Raw genomic sequence first — 21,867 nt, forward strand, 5'->3', positions numbered from 1 at the left:
GCACAGTAGGCTATACCAGCTGGAACAAACATTCGTGTTCAGTCAAAAGGCAAAAATTGTGATTGAACGAGGCAGGGAATAAATATAAAAAAAACCCTTTATTTGTATATTTGATTTTAATTACTGCAACTTAAATAAATCGTGCATTACCCTGAGTTTCTTACCTGTTGGGAGGGAAGGAACTTTATAATTTTTATTATTAATGAACAAGATACAAACAAAACTAAGTCTAACTATTACAAACCATTTCTATAGTATTATGATGGGTGTGCCAATACAAGGGACTTAAGAAGGTATTAAAATGCTGTTATGACATCTTTAAATAATTTATTCTTTGCTTTTACCCTTTTTGAAGATTCAGCCTCACGTGTATGTCTTAGACCACAGAAAGAAATAACACATTTGCTCTGTCTACCTCAAGTTCTTTTATGGCACCAATTATTGTAGTATCTGAGCACCTCACAATCTAGCCACACTCCTAAAAGGGAAACCAGAATACTAATGGTAGCAAATGCATTAAAAGCATTTTTTCGTTTGTTTTAATCTATCAAAATCTGATTTCTAGATGCTAACTTGACTCCTCCGAGTCAGGTTAGAAGGGGCTGGGCACACTGATGTGAAAATATTCTTTGCTCCTTCAAATGTCTTTTATGCTATCTCTGTCTATCTGCATCTATGGAGACTCATTTACTTCTGCTCTGGAAGGAGTTGCATCCAGCCCTCCTTAGCTGGAAACAGTTTTTGCCCAAGGCAGGAATCAAAGGGGCGCAGGGAAACAGCAAAGATTCTGGGGGACAAGAGGACCTCACTCCAAATCCAGACAAATCCCTAAACTGATCTGCTAATTAAGTGATGAGTGAACAAAAACCCGTTATTAAAAATCAGGTCAATTACATTTCCGAGATGTCAAAAACAGAGCAGGGAGCAATGATGCATGTTTTTTCCAATCACTGCCATCAAAAAGTGTAGGGAAAGAGTTAAGATTTGGTAATTAGTCTTAGACTCCCTTAAAAAAGGGAAGGGAGTCTGCTACTTTTGAAAGGTATCACTCTGACAGTCCAGGAGACCATCAATAGAACAAATACACCATGGGCAGAGCAAGTTTCCTCACACTGCTGTCAGTGTGCCTTGACCTGAAGAAACAGACCTCTAGGGATGAGTGTGGTTTATTCTCTATGCCCATTTAATCCTTTAACTCTCTACCGAGACTGCCATCAAGAGTGACAATTAGTGTCAGTTGCGATGGTTTCTTTTTTAGTGTGTCCACTAGGAATGGAACTAAGACCACTCATTCTTTCACGTACGCCACCGAACAGCTTTCTGAATATCTAACAACTTTCAATCACTACATATCTTGACTTGCGTTTGAACCAGCAATTAAGAAGTGAAATGCCAGGAATCCCATTACCAATCTCTTAGACCAGCAGTTCTCAACTGGGGGTCAATGTCCCCCTTAGGGGCTGTGAACAGGTTTCAGGGGGTCCACCAAGCAGGGTCAGCATTAGACTCACTGGGACCCAGGGTAGAAAGCTGAAGCCGGAGCCCCGCTGCAGCAGGGCTGAAACCGAACCCCATGCCAAGCAACTTAGCTTCATGGGGCCTCCTTTGGCATGGGGCCACGGACAATTGCCCTGCTTGATACCCTCTAACGCTGGTTCTGGCTTTTATATGTAGAAAAACGGTTATTGTGGCACAGGGGGCTGTGGAATTTCATAGCATGTTGGGGGGGTCTCATAAAGAAAAAGGTTGACAACCCCTGTCTTAGACCACATGGATTATTCCAACTTCACCCCAAACACTTCTATTTCCTGGTTCTATGAGCAACTCCTACTTTAATCCTAAAACATTAAAAAACAAAGTTTTTACTACATTGTTCACTCTGTGACAAACAATGCAAGACTCGTCCACTTTTATAGCTTATCATACATTTTTTAAACTCTATTTTCTATCACAACTAAATGGCATCTTCTACAGCAGAGGTTCTCAACCCTTTTTCTTTCTGAGCCCCTTCCCCCCAAACATGCTATAAAAACTCCACTGCCCGCTTATGCCACCACAGTTTTTCTGCATATAAAAGCCAGGACCAGCATTAGTGGGTAGCAAGCAGGGCAACTGCCCGGGGCCCCATGTCATAGAGGGCACTGTGAAGCTAAGTTGCTCAGGCTTCAACTCAGCCCCAAGTAGCAGGGCTTGGGGCCCCAGGCAGCGGGGCTTCGGCTTTCTGTCACGGGCCCCAGAAAGTCTAATGCCATCCCTGCTTGACGGACCCCCTGAAACCTGCTCACGGCGCCCTCCCGGTTAAGAGCCACTATTCTACAGTGACACCCTATTATTTTGCCAAAACACAGTTGTTTTACATGACTTTACACACAGATCATAAGCACTGTCTGATTTATTACAAACTGTAAATTAACAAAAACAAAAACCCTCGCTTCAATTGCACTTATAAAATGAGAGTTTAAAAATACATTGAGTCATGCTCTATCTTTGCTTATGGTATGGAGGCAAGTGTGATTTGTAATGAATTTTTATTAAGGACTACAAGCTTGAGAAGATGACGTCTCATAACTGAGATAAAAGGAGGATTAGTTCAGAGTTTAAGAAATGGTTTACAAATAAATTATTAGAAGATTTATACGTCATATAGTAGTTACCCTTTTACAAATAATCAGTTTGATAAAATATTTTATCAAAGATACCACTGTACCAACTGGAAACTAATATTTCCTTAATTCTAAGACTCTGAGTTTGCTTCTCAAGGTACAAATAATCAGAATTCTATATTTAATAACAGAACATACCACTGAAGCATGCAAAGTTGCCACATACTATATAATTGAATGCACAATGAAAATACTGCCTTAAGACAGAATAGCTAGAATACAAAAGAGTTTCTAGAAATAAGCATTAGAAGGAATAATCTAACAACATTAGCATTTCACTAAGAGACACTGGAAGGTGTTTGACAAAAAAAAAAAGTGAGCGCTCAAAGAAATTTGCATATCTTTCTTTTCCCTAACACCACTGACTCCATCAATCCTGCTCCCGCCATACAACCCCCCCCACACAAAATAACAAGTGAAAAAGTTTGTTCAACTATCCAGAAGGAATAAGGCTTACTCTGAAACCAGGAAATCACTGGGTTCTTTTCAGGGATGTTACGAAGCAGCTTGAAGAGTAATGGAATAGATCACCAGTTTATACAGTAGTTTGATCAAAAACATGTTTCCCCTATTTCCTTATGGAGTTTACATTAGATGTGAATGAGAAACTGATCCAGACACCACTTCACAGGAGATATTGCGAGTAGCTTAGGGAAATTAGTTTCCTGTGCTTTAGAAGTAAAAACAGTGTTGTCCTTAACTGCCACAAACTACATTATTGAAAATTGATTTCTTATTCTTCAGGCACTTATTCAAGAGCCCAGATTTGAAATAAAACTTTGAAATAAAAAACGTTATGGTGATCCAGTGGTTTAATTTCAGCTTTGTTTCAGGTAGGAGAAGACACTCCTTCAACCACACTTTCACATGGAGGATAGGTACCCAATATTTCAGTTGGTTTTGTGACAGCATCTCTTAACTGCTTTGATAGCTGAAGGAAATAAATCAAATGCAAAACCTATTTAAAGTAATCAATTCACTGTTCAATTTTCCTCTTACGCCTCCACCTTAGAGAGCAAATTGTTGTCTTTTTCTCCTTCCTCACAACCCATTACTCATCTCTAAATCTTCTCTACACCTTTGCTTCAGGGTATGGTCTATACTACAGGATTATTCCGATTTTACAGAAATCAATTTTTGGAAACAGATTGTATAAAGTCGAGTTCATGCGGCCACACTAAGCACATTAATTCGGCGGTGTACGTTCATGTACCAAGGTTAGCGTCGACTTCCAGAGCGTTGCACTGTGGGTAGCTATCCCATAGTTCCCGCAGTCTCCCCTGCCCGTTGGAATTCTGGGTTGAGATCCCAATGCCTGAGGAGGCCAAAAATTTGTTGCGGGTGGTTATGGGTAAATGTCATCAGTCAATCCTCCCTCCGTGAAAGCAACGGCAGACAATCATTTCGTGCCCTTTTCCCTGGATTGCCTGGGCAGACGCCATAGCACAGCAACCATGGAGCCCATTCAGCCTTTTGTCACTGTCACCGTATGTCTACTGGATGCTGCTGATAGACGCGGTACTGCAGCGCTACACAGCAGCATCCCCTTGCCTTTTGCAAATTAGCAAAAGACTGTTACCAGCCCTACTGTACCGTCTACTGCTTTGCAAGTTGGCAATGACGGTTACCAGCCCTACTGTACCGTCTGCTGCTTTGCAAGTTGGCAATGACGGTTACCGGCCCTACTGTACCATCTGCTGCTGTCATGGGTGCTCCTGGCCAGCCTCAGTGAGGTCGGTCGGGGGCGCCTGGACAAAAATGGGAATGACTCCTCAGGTCATTCTCTTCTTTAAGTTTTGTCTAATGGAGAGTCAGTCCTGCCTAGAATATCAGGCAAGCCTACTAAAGAACCAGAGAGGCAAATGGCCACTCCGGGTCAGAGCCCCAGACATCCCGCAGAAATGATGAGCTGCATGCCATTCTAGGGGGTGCCCCTACAACAACCCCACCCGTTGCTTCCCTCCTCCCCTACCCCTCCTGGGCTACCGTGGCAGTTATCGCCCCATTTGTATGATGAAGTAATAAAGAATGCATGAATAAGAAACAACACTGACTTTATTGCAAGCAGAGATCAAAGTGGGATGGGGAGGGCGGTTGGCTTACAGTGAAGTAGAGTGAACCACCATTCTGCACTTGCTCAGCCTATAGCTGAAAATGGGAATCTGTGATAAGCACTAGGATAGAAGCACAGGCAGGACTGAATCTCCATTTATGTGTGAGCCTTCGGTTGACACTGGTAAAATACAAAAATGTCCCAGGATATGTATGTTGGGAGACCGTTCTAAAACGGCAGCTTAACTTTCTTATTTGCAGCAAAATGTAGAGGTCTAAGTATCTATCTGATTGTGAGCCCTGGTAGCAAGGAGTAGGCTGGGGTAAGTGCAACCGCACGGTGCTGCTGACTGGGAGAGCAGCCTGAGGCAGAAGCCTCCAGCTGCCATGATATTCCAGGCAGGACCTGAATCTCCATTAGACAAAACAAAGAAGAGAATGACCTGGAGTCATTCCCATTTTGCCCAGGCGCCCCCGGCCGACCTCACCAAGGCCAGCCAGGAGCACCCACGGGATGATGACGACGACGGATATCAGTCCTACTGTACCGTCTGCCATCCGCAAGGCAAGGCAAGGGGATGCTGCTGTGTAGCGCTGCAGCACCGCATCTGCCAGCAGCATCCAGTAGACATACGGTGACAATGACGGGGGGTGGGTGACGACATATACCCTAAACCACCCGCGACAATGTTTTTGACCCTTCAGGCTTTGGGAGCTCAGCCAAGAATTCAAATGGTTTTCGGAGAGTGCGGGAACTGTGGGATAGCTACAGTCGTCAGTCGCCCCTCCCTCCGTGAGCGTCCATTTGATTCTTTGGCTTTCTGGTATGCTTGTCTCAGCTCCTTAAGTTTCACGCAGCACTGTGTTGAGTCCCTGTAGTGGCCTCTGTCCATCATAGCCTTGGAGATTTTTCCAAATGTTTTGGCATTTCGTCTTTTGGAATGGAGTTCTGACAGAACAGATTCATCTCCCGTACGGTCCATGCTGGAGCTCTTTTTTGATTCTGGGACTGCATGGTCACCTGTGCTGATCAGAGCTCCACGCTGGGCAAACAGGAAATTGAAATTCAAAAGTTCGCAGGGCTTTTCCTGTCTACCTGACCAGTGCATCCGAGTTCAGATTGCTGTCCAGAGCAGTCACAATGGTGCACTGTGGGATAGCTCCCAGAGGCCAATATTGTTGAATTGTGGCCACACTAACCCTAATTCGAAATGTCAATACTGATTTCAGTGCTACTCCCCTCGTCGGGGAGGAGTACAGATATCGATATTAAGAGCCCTTTATATCGAAGTAAAGGGCTTCGTTGTGTGGATGGGTGCAGGGTTAATTGGGTTTAACACTGCTAAATTCGAGATAAACTCGCAGTGTAGACCAGGCCTCAGTCTCTGCTCAGTTTATATTTGGCTGATTCACACACTTCCCTTCTCTCTCTTTTCTGGTCACCTTTCTCCTATTATACTCTCACCTCCCCCAACATCACACTTGCACAGATATTCCAGCACATGGTGCTCAACCACAGGATTGTTTTTATGGTTTTTGGGGGTAGCCAGTGACCCAATTCTTTGGACTCTACCAGTAAGTTACCTAATTTAAAATAAAGGGAATGGAGGTTGGAGAAGGAAGAGCAGGAAGGAAATTACAGTGACAAAAATCTCAGCTTTATTTACTGGATTTGTATAAATGTTGAAGGTTATTTCAGAGGAAGAAATCTGAGATTAGCATGGAGTCTAAGGATACATCTACACCAGGGGTCGGCAACCTCTGGCACGCTGCTCGCTAGGGTAAGCACCCTGGCGGGCTGGGCCAGTTTGTTTACCTGCCGCATCGGCAGGTTCGCCCAACTGCGGCTCCCACTGGCCGCAGTTCGCCGTCCCAGGCCAACGATGGCGACGGGAAGTGGCGCGGGTGAGGGATGTGCTGGCCGCGGCTTCCTGCCACCCCCATTGGCCGGGGACAGCAAACCGCGGCCAGTGGGAGCCACGATTGGCCGAACCTGCTGACGCGGCAGGTAAACAAACTGGCCCAGCCCTGGTGAGCCGCATGCCAGAGGTTACCGACGCCTGGTCTACACTCGGGGCTGGCTCTAGCTTTTTGCCATCTCAAGTGGTGAAGCAGAAAAAAAATAAATAGATGAAGCCGATCAGCAGCAGCTCAATCACGCTGCTTCATTCTTCTGCAGCAATTCGGCAGTGGGTCCTTCACTCCCTCTCTTCCTCTTTGGTGGCACTTCAAAGAGGAACAGAGGACCCGCCACTGAATTGCCGAAGACCCGGACATGCCGCCCCTTTCCATTGGCCGCCCCAAGCACTGCTTCCTTCGCTGGTGCCTGGAGCCGGCCCTGCTACACTACATTTTAAAATCCACAGCAGCAAATCTCAGAGCCCAGATCTACAGACTTGGGCTCACAGAGATCACACTACAGCACTAAAAACAGTATTGTAGATATTGTGGGTCAGGCAAGGAAGACCCTGTCTTCCTGGGCTCCACTAGCCCAAGCTGCAGCTTCTACATTGCTGTTTTTAGTGTTGGAGTGCCGGCCCAAATTTGCAGACCTGCGCTCTTTCTACACTGCATTTTCAAACCCTTGGCAGAGAGTGTCATATCCTAAAGGCCTCAAAATTCAAAGAACCCAGATCTACAGGTTCCATAACCTTTAATGTAGTGTCACAGAGTTTGGGTCTACATTTGCACTTGTAATATTTCTATTTGTTTGTGAGAGCCAGAACAAAAATCAAGATCATGCTCTTATAGCACTGCAGAAAGACACAGCTAGACGTAATAAAAATGTACAATCACTGAACTAGGCAAATATAACTACTACATAGGAGGAGCATGTATTGTAAATTGAATAATAAGATGCTATTGCTGTGGAGTCAGTTTTTTGACCATAGCTACACTAACAATTTGTGACTGTCCCCATCTCCCTATTAAATCTTAGCTGCAGATTTCCTAGTTTATCATCAAGGTCACTGACATCGCAACCCACATAAACAAGCTATGAAAGAAACATTCCCCTGCTTTATAGTACTTCAAAATATTCGGACAGAGAAGTATGTCCAACCATCAAATTAGCAGTGGAAGTTGGGGGAAGATTTTTAAACAACGATTTGGGCATAGTCTAGTGGAGGGGTCGACAACCTTTCAGAAGTGGTGTGCCAAGTCTTCATTTATTCACTCTAATTTAAGGTTTAACGTGCCAATAATATACTTTAACGTTTTTAGGTCTCTTTCTATAAGTCTATAATATATGAATAAAATATTGTTGTATGCAAAGTAAATAAGGTTTCTAAAATGTATAAGAAGCTTCATTTAAAATTAAATTAAAATGCAGAGCCCCCCGGACCGGTGGCCAGGACCCAGGCGGTGTGAGTGCCACTGAAAATGAGCTCACGTGCCGCCTTTGGCACATGTGCCATAGGTTGCCTACCCCTGGTCTAGTGTAATATCTGATACATCATTTGCGGAACACCTGCATTCTACCCTTGCAGGAGAACAGACTTCATCTGATGGCTCTGTACCTCTAAATACTATGATCCTAAAAATCTCTAAACAACTGAAATAGTATGCAAAACCAGCTGAAATTTTACAGTCAAATACCGTGCATCACTAACAATTACTACAAATTCTGTGTTCAGCGTGTCAGGTCTGCGACACCTTTTGTATTTATAACACTGCACGTACCCATTACTTGTCAGAAAGTGAGTATATTTATAGAAATTTAACATTACTATAACTATTCATTTGTCTCAGTTTATCTTTTGAAGAAACTGGGCAGACTACAGTCACATTTTAAAAGGGTTCCCCTTAGCTGTGTTACTAACACCATGTTCCTGAAGTGAATAATAAAAACAAAACAAAAAAAACCTGCTCTTTCTGCTAGGTATATTTTTAGTTCCATACACCAGCACAATGCTTGGGTTTAAATAATTAGTGAAAACATTTCTATTTAATATAAGATCTAGAAATATTTCAAAATGTTACTAATTTTAGGTCCAAGCTACTTGATAACAGCAAGTGGGTAATAGCCTATTTTGACAAATTACATTGCTACTCAGCTATAATGAACCTGGGACACTTCTTAGCTGCTCCTCAACATTCTCTGATTTAGATATTTTTGCAAAATGCTTTAGAATTAATGCAACAGCTTATGTTTAAAGTGCTTTTAATGGAAACAGTCATAACAAATATAATCAGCGAGTGTCACTCATTTTGGAGAGAGATATCAATACAACATATGACTAGACAACTGAATGTTTTAATTTGAGGAAGTGTTTTTTGGCCAAGTTGACAAAATTAAGAAAGGCGTTTTTTTTAAAATAATGCATTATTTATGCTGGATATCCAATGGAAGGTGATTTCTAAAGGTTTTTGAACAGATAAAAAATAGGACTGCTTTAAAAATGTACCAAATGCTCAAAAAAAAAATCCAACAAAAACAGAAAACCTAGGATGAAGAGAAGGAAGCTTTCAGCATGTGTTTAAGTGTCAGATTGGAAGTTCTGTTTATTCACAAAAAAATTCCTTGGCTATACTACAAATACCACTTTGGATTGCCGGAATTAAACATCTTAAAAATCTAATTTGTTTTATCACTAGATCTACTATTGCTAAAGACAGTGACATGAAAAAAGGTAATAAAGCAGAGTAGTTAGTTTCATTTTTGTTTATAACTGATATCTGGAAAATTTTACTTGTAGGCTCTTGGGCACCATGTTGCAATGTTTGGGTTGCAATCACTAATGGAGAATGTTCGTTTTAAATGTTTCCACTGGAATTATTAAAAAATAAAATTAACTCATGGAAACACTGGCCTTCAGTTTGACAAAAAGCTTAGTTTTTACATAGCTGTAGGGCCAATTTAGCTTCACAGGGTCCCTTTAACTGCAAAAGGGTACTTTTCATCATCATCTTGCAGCCCTATTTTTGCTGGCTACTATTTGGTGCAACCTCACAGCACGTGTTCTGTGGGTGACATCACACTCAGTATAGAACCCCATTGTAAACGAAGCATGTTCTTATATAAAATAATGCTTTAGTGTCTAAAAATTTAGGGTTTGCAATATAGATATTTTAAAAGTCTTTTGAAGCCCGTGAAATAGTATACAGAAAATACTTAGTTATTCAGTGCACAGCAGAGTCCTTGTAGAGTAGGACATCACCAGCAGAACACATGCAGTAGTGTCACCAACTAAAAGCCAACCAACAGAAAAATACAAGATACGTTAAATGTAATGCCCCTATTTCTTTGTTAATTTAGCACATCACATTTAAGTAATTTTAATTTTTATACTCCAAAACAATCTCTGCAAGTCATCTTTTGTCTTCAAATTCTTTATAAAAAGGTCTATTGGAAATGTAGGAAAGAGGAGGGAAAAAAAATCAGTTATAAACCTGCTATGGGTTCTAGACAGCGCATCCACAAGCAAATTTTAATCAAGAGAGAGGATACATTATAATAAAATTCTTGTACCAAGATCACAATCACAGTTCACGGAATCAAGTTTAAACCAATAATAAAAATATTTCCAAAAAAGGTCCCTATAAAAAGTGAGATCTTACGTCTATTACAAACTTTTTAAACAGTAGAATTTCCAAGCCAATGACTTGCAATGAATGGCAGATTCAACAGTGATGGGCACTGAAGAAATAACAAACCTTAATTTTCCATATCAACATATCAAATATTTAATCATTCAGCTCTTGAATTTTATGGAGACAGAGGAGAACCCTTAAACAGGTAACTAATTTGAATATATTCTGCATATTATTATATATATGCCATTCAGTGCCTTTGATTCTTTAGCCTGTGGGGTTGTCTATTATGACAGCTAAGCCCCCATCATTACTTTCTAACTCATCTGCAGAACTATCACTACTAGAGGCCACCTCCCCAAACTAGGTTTCCTTCTAATTATGCGTCAAGACTGTATGTGATAATTACAGCACTTACCATCACTTACACATTGCTAAATAGCATGTGATCCTTCCCTTGTATTACAGCAACCACATGAAAAGTAGCTATTTGTCCCTTATTAAAGAGGCAAAGGAAGGAAGGAAACTACCATACTTATCCTATATTTGAAATACAGCGAAGGCTGGTAGAGAGGGGTTAGGTGTAAAACAACCCAAACCAATCCCCCAAACAAAAACAGGTCATCTCAGCTGAATTAAATTCTTGACAACACTGAAAAGTGAAATCCTCTGTTTATGCACAGGTTTGGAAACCTGTTCATTAGGCTAAACACATCACATTCCACATACAAAGACAAAAACAAAAAATACCAGGATAGGAAGACCTGAGCTCTCAATGCTTCTTTCCCAGATGCTCTCTCTATAACCCTGCCATAACACTTAGCAATGTACCCATTGTCATCAATGGGTATCACCAATAGGGAAGTTTCCTGTTCTAGAGGACCCTTTTGATAACCCTTAACTACCACAACAGATACTCATGTGCATGGATAGCTTACTAATGAAATTAGATTCCCCCCCCCACAAATCAATAACTCAAATCCAAGCCCCATTAGACAACACAGAATGCTATCCATTAAGATTCTAATATTCTTTAGCCTACCTCTAGCAACTCAAGACCAAACAACAAAAATTTGACACACTGTTCTTCATTCAGACCCACTGTGCTTTGTTGCTATTTTAAGCCACACTGTAAGAGCACATATTTAACATTATCACACAAAGTAAACACATTCATAAAGGTAGTACAAACTTAAGGATAGAATGCCACTGAAAGTTATGGAGAAATCCTATTTGGAATTTCCCCAGAAACTCTTAAGGATTCTGAATATGGAAGAGTGATCATGCACAGATTAAATGTAAACATCTTAAAACATGTTGAGGTTATAGATGCACATGAACAAGTTATGTTGTAATTCTCACCAAAATTGTGGTTCAGTCCCCATGTGCATAAGCAGTAGTGTGTGTACTGGAGGGAGAAGATGAAACCTTACTAGCGAAAGGTTAAAACCAGAAATTCCCTTCCACATGAACCCTTGTGTCTTGTCTCCCATCTACAGAATACCTCCTATCAGAGCATTGCCCTCCTCCAAACAGACTGCGGAGCTCCAAACTTTGGGACCTCCCTTATAGGATCAACGGGAGAAACTTCACTCTTATCCTCATAGCTGCTCAGTATTGAAAAGCTACACTCAAATGTTCTTCCTCACCCTACAAGCTACCAGGAGAGGAGGTTGGGAAGACGACACAATTGTTTCCTTCCTGTACCACTAAAGGATTTTTGGGGTTTAGTGTCATCAGGGAAGTGAGTTCCCTTCCGCCAAAGTTGTGTGTTGTATTTTCTTTTAATAAATAAAACATTATGATATAGTACATGAAAGAAAATAAAGTTATTTTCTAATTAGTGCATTTAATCTTTAACAAAGATGAATTCATGTAGTTTTGTATTTAGTTTCCCTTATTTTTAGAAAGGGGGACTGCAATTGAAATAAATGTGCAATGTGAAATTGAACTGTGTTTTCATGTGTTTATGTAGTCAACATGTAATTCACATAAACATGGAATGTCTATTTAATTAAAATGCATCTGTCTTGATTACAAAAATGCACAGCTGCAAATAGGTATGCATATTTCTGTGCGTGTATGTGCCCGTGTGTATTACAAGCACCGTGTCTTGGTGATCACAAAGTTTAGTGAAAAGTTATATACTCCATACGTAGAAAAGGAGTTCAGTTATTTCTAAAACTAAAAATTGCATTCAAACACATTAGAGGTACTTGCCTTCATTAAAAATTAAGTGTTTGGCACATCTGAAGTTTCAGATTAATTTGTTTGAGTTGTCAGAGTGCAAAGATGCATGCAATATTGTAAAAAACATGAAAGGGGTGTTTTTTCATATGGATAGCTGAAAAAAACTAAATGGGATTATATACCTCTCATGTCTGCCCACTATTCCCCCAAAATACATATAGATTGCATTAGCATTAAAAAAACCTCAGGAACAAGAGAGTGTCCCTCAACCATAATTATATACATTTGCTATCACTAATAAATCTATTTTATATCAGAGACAATTCTGTTACTGACATTTATTCACTGAATCCAAAACATGATTTTTTTTTTAAATATATACAATAAATTAATAAATTAACTGGCACAAAGATATGTTACCATATCCTTAATTATTTCTTGGGAGGTGGGGGAGTTTTTGCCTTTCTGTTGTTTCAGAAGCACATAAGGACACCTGGAAGAGAGATGATGAACAAAAGGTCTTCTAAAGTCACTGAAAATCTACAACATAGCTAATTAGGTTCCAGCTTCTAATACAATAGTGGGTGTACCATGGTCTGTTATGAAGTATATAGCCAAGGGCACCAGACAATACAACCCCACATTCAATTTAATTACAGCCCATGGCTTTTGCAGAAGTGGTGTGTTTCAAAGGGTTTAAGCACTCATTTATTTCTAGACCTACATGAAATAAGGCAGCTCACTGTCATACAGACTCACCAATTAGACTGAACAGTTTCTGATCTCTTGCTCTCTGGAAGGAGAACAGTGGGCAACAAGAAGCCTTTTACAGCACAATCCCACAAGCTTTTTAAAAAGCTTTCAGCTTCCTGTAACATTAAAAGTTTGTGCATTTCAGCTTTGATGTTCATAGAACAAGAGTACTGACTTAATCATTTCAGATTCTGTAGAATACTAAAAAGAGCCTTGTCAATGCAACACTCCAGTCATGATGCTCTTTTCTTTCCTTGATTGTATCAAAAAGGTCATCTGTCTGATTTATACAAAACTGATTTCTTGTTGCTTCTTATCAAAGTCTTCTGAAGGCTTGCCCCATGAAAGTCTACAATAGTTCATTTTGACCAAATGGCATAATGCAATTAGCAGAAAAGCCTGGTCAACTCCCCATCAGTAACTCATACTTTTAAACGGGGCTGTCGATTAAATCGCAGTTAACTCACATGATTAACAAAAAAAATTAATCGCAATTAAAAATGTATCACGATTAATCACACTGTTAAGCAATAGAATACCAACTGAAATTTATGAAATATTTTTGGATGTTTTTCTACAGTTTCAAATATATCAATTTAAATTACAACACAGAATACAAAGTGTGCAGTGCTCACTTTATATTATTTTTTATTACAAATATTTGCACTGTAAAAATGATAAACAAAAGAAATAGTATTTTTCAGTTTAGCTCATACAAGTCCTGCAGTGCAATCTCAAATCATGAAAGTGCAATTTACAAACGTAGTTTTTTTTATTATGTAACTGCACTCAAAAACAAAACAATGTGAAACTTTAGAGCCGACAAGTCCACTCAGTCCTACTTCTTGTTCAGCCAATCGCTAAGACAAACAAGTTGTTTACATTTATGGGAGATAATGCTGCCCACTTAATTAGTCACCTGAAAGTGAAAACAGGAATTCACATGGCACTGTTGTAGCGGGCATTGCAAGATACACCTCTACCCCCAAATAACGCAATCCTCAGGAGCAAAAAAAATCTCACTGTGTTATAAGTGAGGCCTTGTTATATCAAGGTAGGAAGAGGAACCGCTCCCCGCCCCGGCTCACCTCCGCTCTGCCTCCTCTTTGCTTCTCCCTCCCTCCCAGGCTTGCCACGCCAATCAGCTGTTTGGCATGGCAAGCCTGGGAGGGAGGAAAAGCAGAGCTGAGCAGCGTGCTTCTGGGAGGAGGCGACGGAGCGGAGGTGAGCTGGGGCGGGGGGCAGTTCCTCTGCGCCCCCCCCGCTTACTGTGGCCCCTCTACCCCAGCTCACCTCCACTCCACCTCCTCCCATGAGCGCACCGCAGCTCTGCTTCTCCTCCCTCCGAGGCTTGCAGTGCCAAACAGCTGATTGGTGCAGCAAGCCTGGGAGGGAGGAGAAGCGGAGCTGCTGCATGCTCGTGGGAGGAGGCAGAGCGGAGGTGAGCTGGGGCAGGGGGCCCCCGGCGAGGGCCGCAGCAAGTAACAGGTGGGCACAGAGGAACCACTTGCAGTAACACGAATTCGGATATAACAAGGTAAAGCAGCCCCGTCCCCCGGAGCGCTGCTTTACCACGTTATATCCAAATTTGCATTATATCGGACTGCAGGAATATTTATGTGCCAGATGTGCTAAAGATTCATATGCCTCTTCATGCTTCAGCCATCGTTCCAGAGGACATGCTTCCATGCTGATGACGCTCATTAAAATAAATGCATTAGTTAAATTTGTGACTGAACTTCTTGGGGGAGAATTGTATATCCCCTGCAAGTAAAAACAGAGCATTCTGCCATATATTCCATGTTATAGCAGTCTTGAATGATGACCCAGCACATGTTGTTCATTTTAAGAACACTTTCACTGCAAAACTGACAAAATGCAAAGAAGATACCAATGTGAAATTTCTAAAGATAGATACAGCGCTCGACCCAAGATTTAAGAATCTGAAGTGCCTTCCAAAATCCGAGAGGGACGAGGTGTGGAGCATGCTTTCAGAAGTCTTAAAAGAGCAACACTTTGATGCAGAAATTACAGAACTCAAACCACCAAAGAAGAAAATCAACCTTCTGCTGGGAGCATTTGACTCAGATGATGAACATAAAACTATTACACACACACCCATGTTATTTACCGAGCACTCTTCACCCCGTTTTTTGTGTTCCTGCCTTTGAGGCATGAATCTTGTCTTTGGGGGGGGGGGCAGGAGGGGGATTAAGGTGGTGCCTGGAGTCCCAGTCCCATTGTGCTATGCACTGTATGAACATATACTAAAGCAAGGGCCCTGCTCTGAAGAGCCTACATTCTAAGTAACTTTGTCATCTTATATGCTTGTACAGCACCACGCACGAGACTTTGGTTTTACTATGGTACAAACATAAATTTAAAAGCAAAACAGAATTCTTTTTCCAGTTTTATAGTAGTTATATTTCTAGTTTCAAGAATTAAACTAAGTAGAAAGGTTCTTACCCCAAAATGAACCAAAAACCCCAGACAGTCTTATCGGCTGTGTCTGCTGCATACTTAAGGAGATAAAGTACTTTTCTTTCCCCCCCCACCTCTTGCCTTCTCAAAACTTGAAATCAGAACCAGCTTTCTCATTCTGTCAGCATATGGCTTTTCTTTGAAGCATTTAAGGCAATGAAAACTCACATGCTCCGTAACAGAAAGCTGGCCCTGGTTTCAACTTCGAAAGCCTGAACACTTGCAACATAGAGTGATGACAAATGCAAACACTGCTCATGCTTGAACTATTTTAAGTTTGGTAGGTATATATTTTGCTATTTATGGAATTCTTCAGAAGTACCTAGAACACAACTATGCTACAGAACCACCGTAGCAGAAGCTTTTTCTGAAACTATGGGTAATTTTTTTCCCCCTGGCAGAAGCTGGTCTGTTTTCTCAGACCTATTTTTGGCTATTATAACTGTACTAAGTTCAGTATGTATCAAGTCTATAAATCTCAACAGCTACCACATTGCAACATCAAAAGCTTAAACTTCAGCTATTATTCATCTTTCAATAATACTAGAGATGAACAACGGCTAAATTACATCCCTCTGTCATCAACTTCAGCTGAAGTACTGTTCTTAGTGGCAAGAAAATTGCTACACTTCAGAGCAAATAAGGACTGAAGGGAAGGTGGTGGCACGATGGTGCAGTACTGTATGTTTAAAATATACTGTATAATGTCTCTCAGGACTGCAACCTAAAGCAATAGCTAGATCAAAATGTGTCAAGATGAACACTTATGTACCTTTCCCTGGCTCAGGAGGAGGCTTCTACAACAGTTCTGCAAACAGAGCTAGAAGACATCTCAGGGTTAAGAAGAAAGACGAACCAGCAATGATAATCCATAAAGTCAAAACCCTTCTCAAATTCTCAACTAAGTAAATTAAATAAATCCAGTTTAATACTTTTGTTTCACTCCTCTTTTATACCTTGCTTAAAGTCACTAACACCATGAAAAATGTACATATACACAGTGTAAACACACAGTGTAACCCAGTTTTCATGGTGGGCCAGATTCTGCCACTTACTCACACTTAGTCGTACCTTATGCCATTAGGGAGGCAGAATCTGTCCCTTTATGAATAAACTCATAATAGAGGTCAATAAAATCACCAGTCTGCAATTGTCAAGTTGACAAATATTACTGATTTCTTGATAACAATGGACTTCAGTGTCACATCACTTGAGGAGATCTAATCAGTTAATAAGGCCTAGAAAGTCTTTTTATAAGCAATAATGATGGAGGGCCAGGGCATTTCCTGGGGATTAATGACCAGCTGGGAGAGCTGATGGCTTGAAGCAATGCCTCGGGCCATTAACCCAAGCCAGTCATTAATTTCCCCAGGAAATGCCCTGGACCTTGATCATTATAACTATATTATACAAAGGTAGCTAAAGGAGAAAAAGTTTAACATTGACTTTCTATTTTAAAAAGGTAGAAAAAAAATCTATCCCACATTTATAAAGCAAAGATATTTTCATTCTGTCATATGTCCCATAAGAAAAAAAAACAAAAACGCACTACTGTTCCAACTGATGCTGGAATGAGCAGTTAACTTCCCCCAACTATCAGTAAGGGTTTAAATTAATCAGTTTTGTAAAGAAAGCACTTCAGAAGTGAGTGTGTAGTTTGTTCACCATTAAATGAGCTAAACAAGGATGAATTGGATGTTCCCATATAATTACATCAAAATCCATGCTAACATTGTCACTGAGTGCTCATTTTCTTTCTTGATAAGGTCAAGAAAGAAAACATCCTGTCTCTCTTAAAATCTACTTTATATATTTCTGTCTTAATAGCCTGGCTTTTTGTCTGTAATTATCATTAGTATTAAAAAAAGATGTAGAGCACTTAAACTTCTCCTTAGGTAAACTTTATGTAAGCATTGTAATAAGTATTAGAAATTTCAAGGTAAGGCCTGGTATCAAACCATACAGTATTATGACCCAAGGAGAACTACATTAATTAAGATGAATAAAGTGGCCTATCTTGATAAAAGTAAAAGTGTGTTTATTCATACACATCTGTCTATCAAGCTCAGTTGCCTTATTCCATCTCTTCCTTACTCATGTACACAGAGCTACTCTAAACTAAGATACCTTAAAAGTTTTAAAAAAATCTTTCCAAGTCATAAGCCAACGAATGGGTAAGTTTACGGTTAAAAATATAGTGAAGAGAGTTAGCTTATATCTGAAATAATAAGCTAGAACAAAAACACTTTTTGCTTCATCATCAACCCTCTAAGCTATTCAAAGACACCAGATATACACAACAGGAGATCAAACTACAGTACTGCACTCAAGTGACCAAAAACCCCCACTAGTAAGGAGAGGTCACATGTATTTTAGACAACATAAATACTATAATTCACAGAAAGATTCTTTTTGCAATTAGCCTTCAGGCTGGCTGATTAGCTGACAAACTGTTTGAAAGGGTCAGTTTGTCCAGAACTGGTATTTCCACTTTGGAAACCGCTCAGGCATGTCATATACCTGTGTTCACTGAACAGTGCTCTTTCAGGCCTATGACTGAGATGATTATTGCTTGACACCAGAATGTCAGAGGGTTTTTTTGTAATCGACTATTGCAGCTAACATTAAAAGTATTGCCCGAAACATGGAGTGCAACATAACTGAGGACAGTTTTACAGATTTAGTTAGAATGAATTCCTGCTTCCAACTCAACAGTAAAAGTGCTCTTCAGTATATCTTTTAATTAAGTATCCTAAGGTAACTTTGGGTTTAAACACACACAAAAAAAATACTCTACACCAACAGGAAAGGATTGGGGAAAGGGGGCATGTGTACAGGTGGAAAGGTTGTTGATACATACACCAAGACCTATACCTATTCAATGGTTTTGACAAGGCTACTTTGCTTACATGAAACATACCTACCCAATCTGATCTCATTCCACAGCTACACTATGGTTAACTCAAGGAATTATGCTGTTACTATATATTTTTACATTATGGGACATGGTCTACTTTGATGCAATGGTAACTAATGCAACTGTGCAAATAAAGCCAATTTACCTTTTTTAAAGAATGGTTGCCAGGAAACAGAGCTTTTTTAATAAACACACAAGATGAATGCAACTGTCACATTAATTCTCTTGCAAACTTCTACAGTTTAAAATTACACCCTCCTGACTAAGGCATAATTGAGTATTTTCTTGGCTGTTTCCTGCATTTATGAGGTTATTTAAACAACTAATTAGCACATCAAGAACACCATGCATATTAATTATCTTTCAAATTCTTATTTAATAAATTTGACTTGATTTACATAACTCTCCCGTCTACTGTAAAAAGAACAGGAGCCTGCACAGTCCATTTACTAATCCTATTATTCTGGGACCACAATTCTAAACTTTTGCTTAGCAGTGATTTGGGATTTCATACTTCCTTCTTCTTACAAAGAAAGTGATTAACTCTACGCTTGCTGTAAGTCACAGAGAGCCCAAACTTGCAGCTAACACCAGTGCAGTTACTTAGAGAGCTCCGGGAGAAGAGGGGGCGGGGGGACGGAGGGGGAGGGGAGAGCACGGAAGTTTAGTAACTTGCAACAAGACTATTTCATGCCTGTACAGTGAGACTTGCACTAGAGGGCCAAAGAGGCAGCAGCTGCCTGTCTGAAGTGCGGCCGCTCTGGGACTGCTGCCAGGGTGTGCAGTGTGCTTTGGTCCTTGCAAAGGGGTCTGGTGTTGGCTGGAGCAGGCGGGGGAGGGTTTGGGAAGCGAAGAGGGGGTTGTGTATAGAGATGGGTCGGGTTTTCTTGTTACCTGTGTGGGGGAAACAATTGCAGGTGAAACTACTGTGGGTGAGTTGGTGCTTCTGTGCCCATTGGCTTCGGGGAGGAGGAGAGGCAGGGGGTCGTGTTTCACTGACACCACCACCACGGAGGCAGCGGCAGTAGCAGCGTCCAGGGGCTCGGCGGGGCGGAGGCAGAGTCTTTTGGGGGACGAGGAGGGGCCGCAAGCATCCCCCCCGGCCGCGGCCGCCCCAGTGTACACAGCCTCGTAGAGGGAGCGCTTGGCCGGGGTCAGAGCGGCCGCTTCTGCCTTCACGTGGGGGACGTCGCTGTCTTTGGGGAGGATGTAGGTGTTGGCGGGGGCGGGCGGGGGCCGGTGCCGGTGCCCGCCGTTGAGGATGGCCTGGGCGGCGGTGTAGCAGCCCCCTGCCGCCCCGGCGGGGTGCGGGTGGTGCCCGCCCAGCTTGGTGCCGATGCCAGCGATGCTGTTGAGGGTAGCGATGGAGACGGCGCCGATGCAATGGTTGGTGTAAGTCTTGGAGAGCTTGGCCGCCTTGGAGAGCATCTGCATGCGGGTGCCCAGCAGGTTCTTGCCGATGGCCTTGTTCTCGTACCAGGTGACATCGCCCTCGCTGCAGTGGTCCCGCGGCCGCTGGAAGAAGGCCTTGCACAGCGGGTTGCGCTTGGCCAGGTACTTGACGAAGCTGGAGTAGGGGCAGAACTCGGTGCCCGTCTCGTACATGCGGGGCAGGTTCTCCTCGTCGCTGCTCTCCGCCCGCTTCTTGCTCCAGGAGGAGGAGCGCGACTTGTGGTAGGGTCCCAGGGACTTGAAGTAGACGAACTTGCGGCCGTCCTCGTCCATGGCCAGCCCGAAGGAGTCCTCCTCCAGCTCGCGCTGGTTCTCGCGGCCCCGCGTGCAAAAGTACATGCAGGTCTCGAACCAGACCTTGTTGAGCAGCCCGAAGGGGCTCTGGGTGCTGAACACGCTGCAGGTGTACAGCTTGCGCAGGTCCGCCCGCGTGATGGCTTGTTTCTGCACCACCGGCCCCGCGCCCTGCTCCTCCAGCTTGCGGATCACCGCCGCCAGCGTCAGGTTGGCGGCGCGCAGCTCCGGGTCCTTGGTCAGGTCCAGGGTGCGGCAGTAGGGCGGCTCGTTGAGGTAGCGGTTGAGGGAGCTGCGGATGCTGATGAGCGAGGACTTGGAGTAGAGCTGGCCGCTCTTGGAGCGGGCCTCGGCGTAGAAGGAGCGCAGCACCCGGCACAGCGCCCCCTTGTCCATGGTCTCGAAGTCCGGGCTCTGGGACTTCTCGCTCAGGTACTCCCGGAAGATGCGCACCGCGTAGCGGGTGGCCAGCCGGGTGTTCTCGCTCAGCCGGGCCCGCTCGGGGCGCTGCAGCAGCAGGTCGGTCTCCGGGTCCGAGTCCTCCGCGCCCCGGGCGCTAGCGGGGACTGGGGCGCCCCCCACTGCTGCTGCCCCGATGCCGCCGCCACAGCCGCCTCCAAGGCGGCCGCCACCGCCGCCGCAGGAGGAGTCCAGCCCGCCACTGCCCCGGTCCATACTGATCATAAGGACCGGCTCGGGCTCCAGCGGCTCCTCCTCGCCGTCCCACTCCAGCCCCATTTCCTCCTCCTCCTCCTCCTCCTCTTCCTCGTCCAGTAGCAGGAGCCCCCCATCGGCGCCGTCCTCCTCGTCCCCCGTTATCTGCACCTCCTGGATCTCATCGTCGTCCTCCCCGTCCTCGTCCTCCCCCGCGCTGCAGTAGTGGTGGGGGCGGTGGGTGCCGCCGCGGCCCGGCGGCCGGTCCCCCCCATTGTTCTCCCCGCCGCCGCTGCTGCCGGTGTTCCAGTCGCCGCCGCTGCCAGGCATTCTCGCCATATTGCCGTCTCCCTGCCAGTCCTCGGGCAGGGCGCATGCGCTATATTGGACCGCAGCGCTGGAGAGCTTTTGTGTTTAATGACCTTCAGCTACCGGGAGGCAAAGCTGGGCTCTTAAAGGGGCCGCGCGCTCCCAGCGGCGGCGGGGGCTGCCGCGCGGCGGGAAAGGGAAGGGAGAGCGCGGCGGGGGGAGGGAAGGGAGGCATGCGGCGGTGCGCGGTAGAGGAGGGGGGGACACCGGCGGAGCGAGCGCCGGCCTCAGCACCTAGGCTGCGGGAGCTACTTACCCTCACTCCCTGCCGGGCAGCCCGCGGGCTCTAAGTGATGCCTGGAGAGCAGCACAGCGGCCCCCGGCCCCTCATCGCCCCCCTAGAGCCCGGGGGTCCCGCCCCGTGCTGGGCGCTGGAGCAGCCTCCCGAGCGGGTAAGGAAGGGAGAGCGCGGGGAAGCCTGCTCCCCCCCAGCCCCGCGGTGCAGCGAGAGCGGCAGCAGGTGAGGCAAAGGGGGGCAGGCACCGCACACGGGCGGCTCGGCTCCTCCCT

At 43.7% G+C, this 21,867-nt stretch overlaps 1 protein-coding gene across 8 annotated transcripts in view; it reads right to left on the bottom strand.

Annotated features, from left to right (window-relative positions):
* KCTD1 (potassium channel tetramerization domain containing 1) overlaps window positions 1-21,867 on the bottom strand; it is a 139,576-nt gene that overhangs the window by 77,152 nt on the left and 40,557 nt on the right. The window contains exon 1 of one of the 8 annotated variants that reach the window (XM_039525475.1): window positions 21,614-21,703. The exons of 5 other annotated variants lie outside the window; for them this stretch is intronic. Coding sequence is in view for 1 of the 3 variants with exons in the window: in XM_039525467.1 (XP_039381401.1) it covers window positions 19,483-21,327 (1,845 nt within the window). In the remaining 2 variants the exon portion in view is untranslated. Of the gene's footprint in view, window positions 1-13,196; window positions 13,222-19,482; window positions 21,401-21,613; window positions 21,704-21,867 lie in introns of those variants that run through there. 2 more of the 8 variants (XM_039525467.1, XM_039525476.1) reach the window with 2 other exon arrangements.

The sequence above is a fragment of the Mauremys reevesii genome, linkage group 2, assembly GCF_016161935.1.
Source record: "Mauremys reevesii isolate NIE-2019 linkage group 2, ASM1616193v1, whole genome shotgun sequence".
Lineage (NCBI taxonomy): Eukaryota > Metazoa > Chordata > Testudines > Geoemydidae > Mauremys > Mauremys reevesii.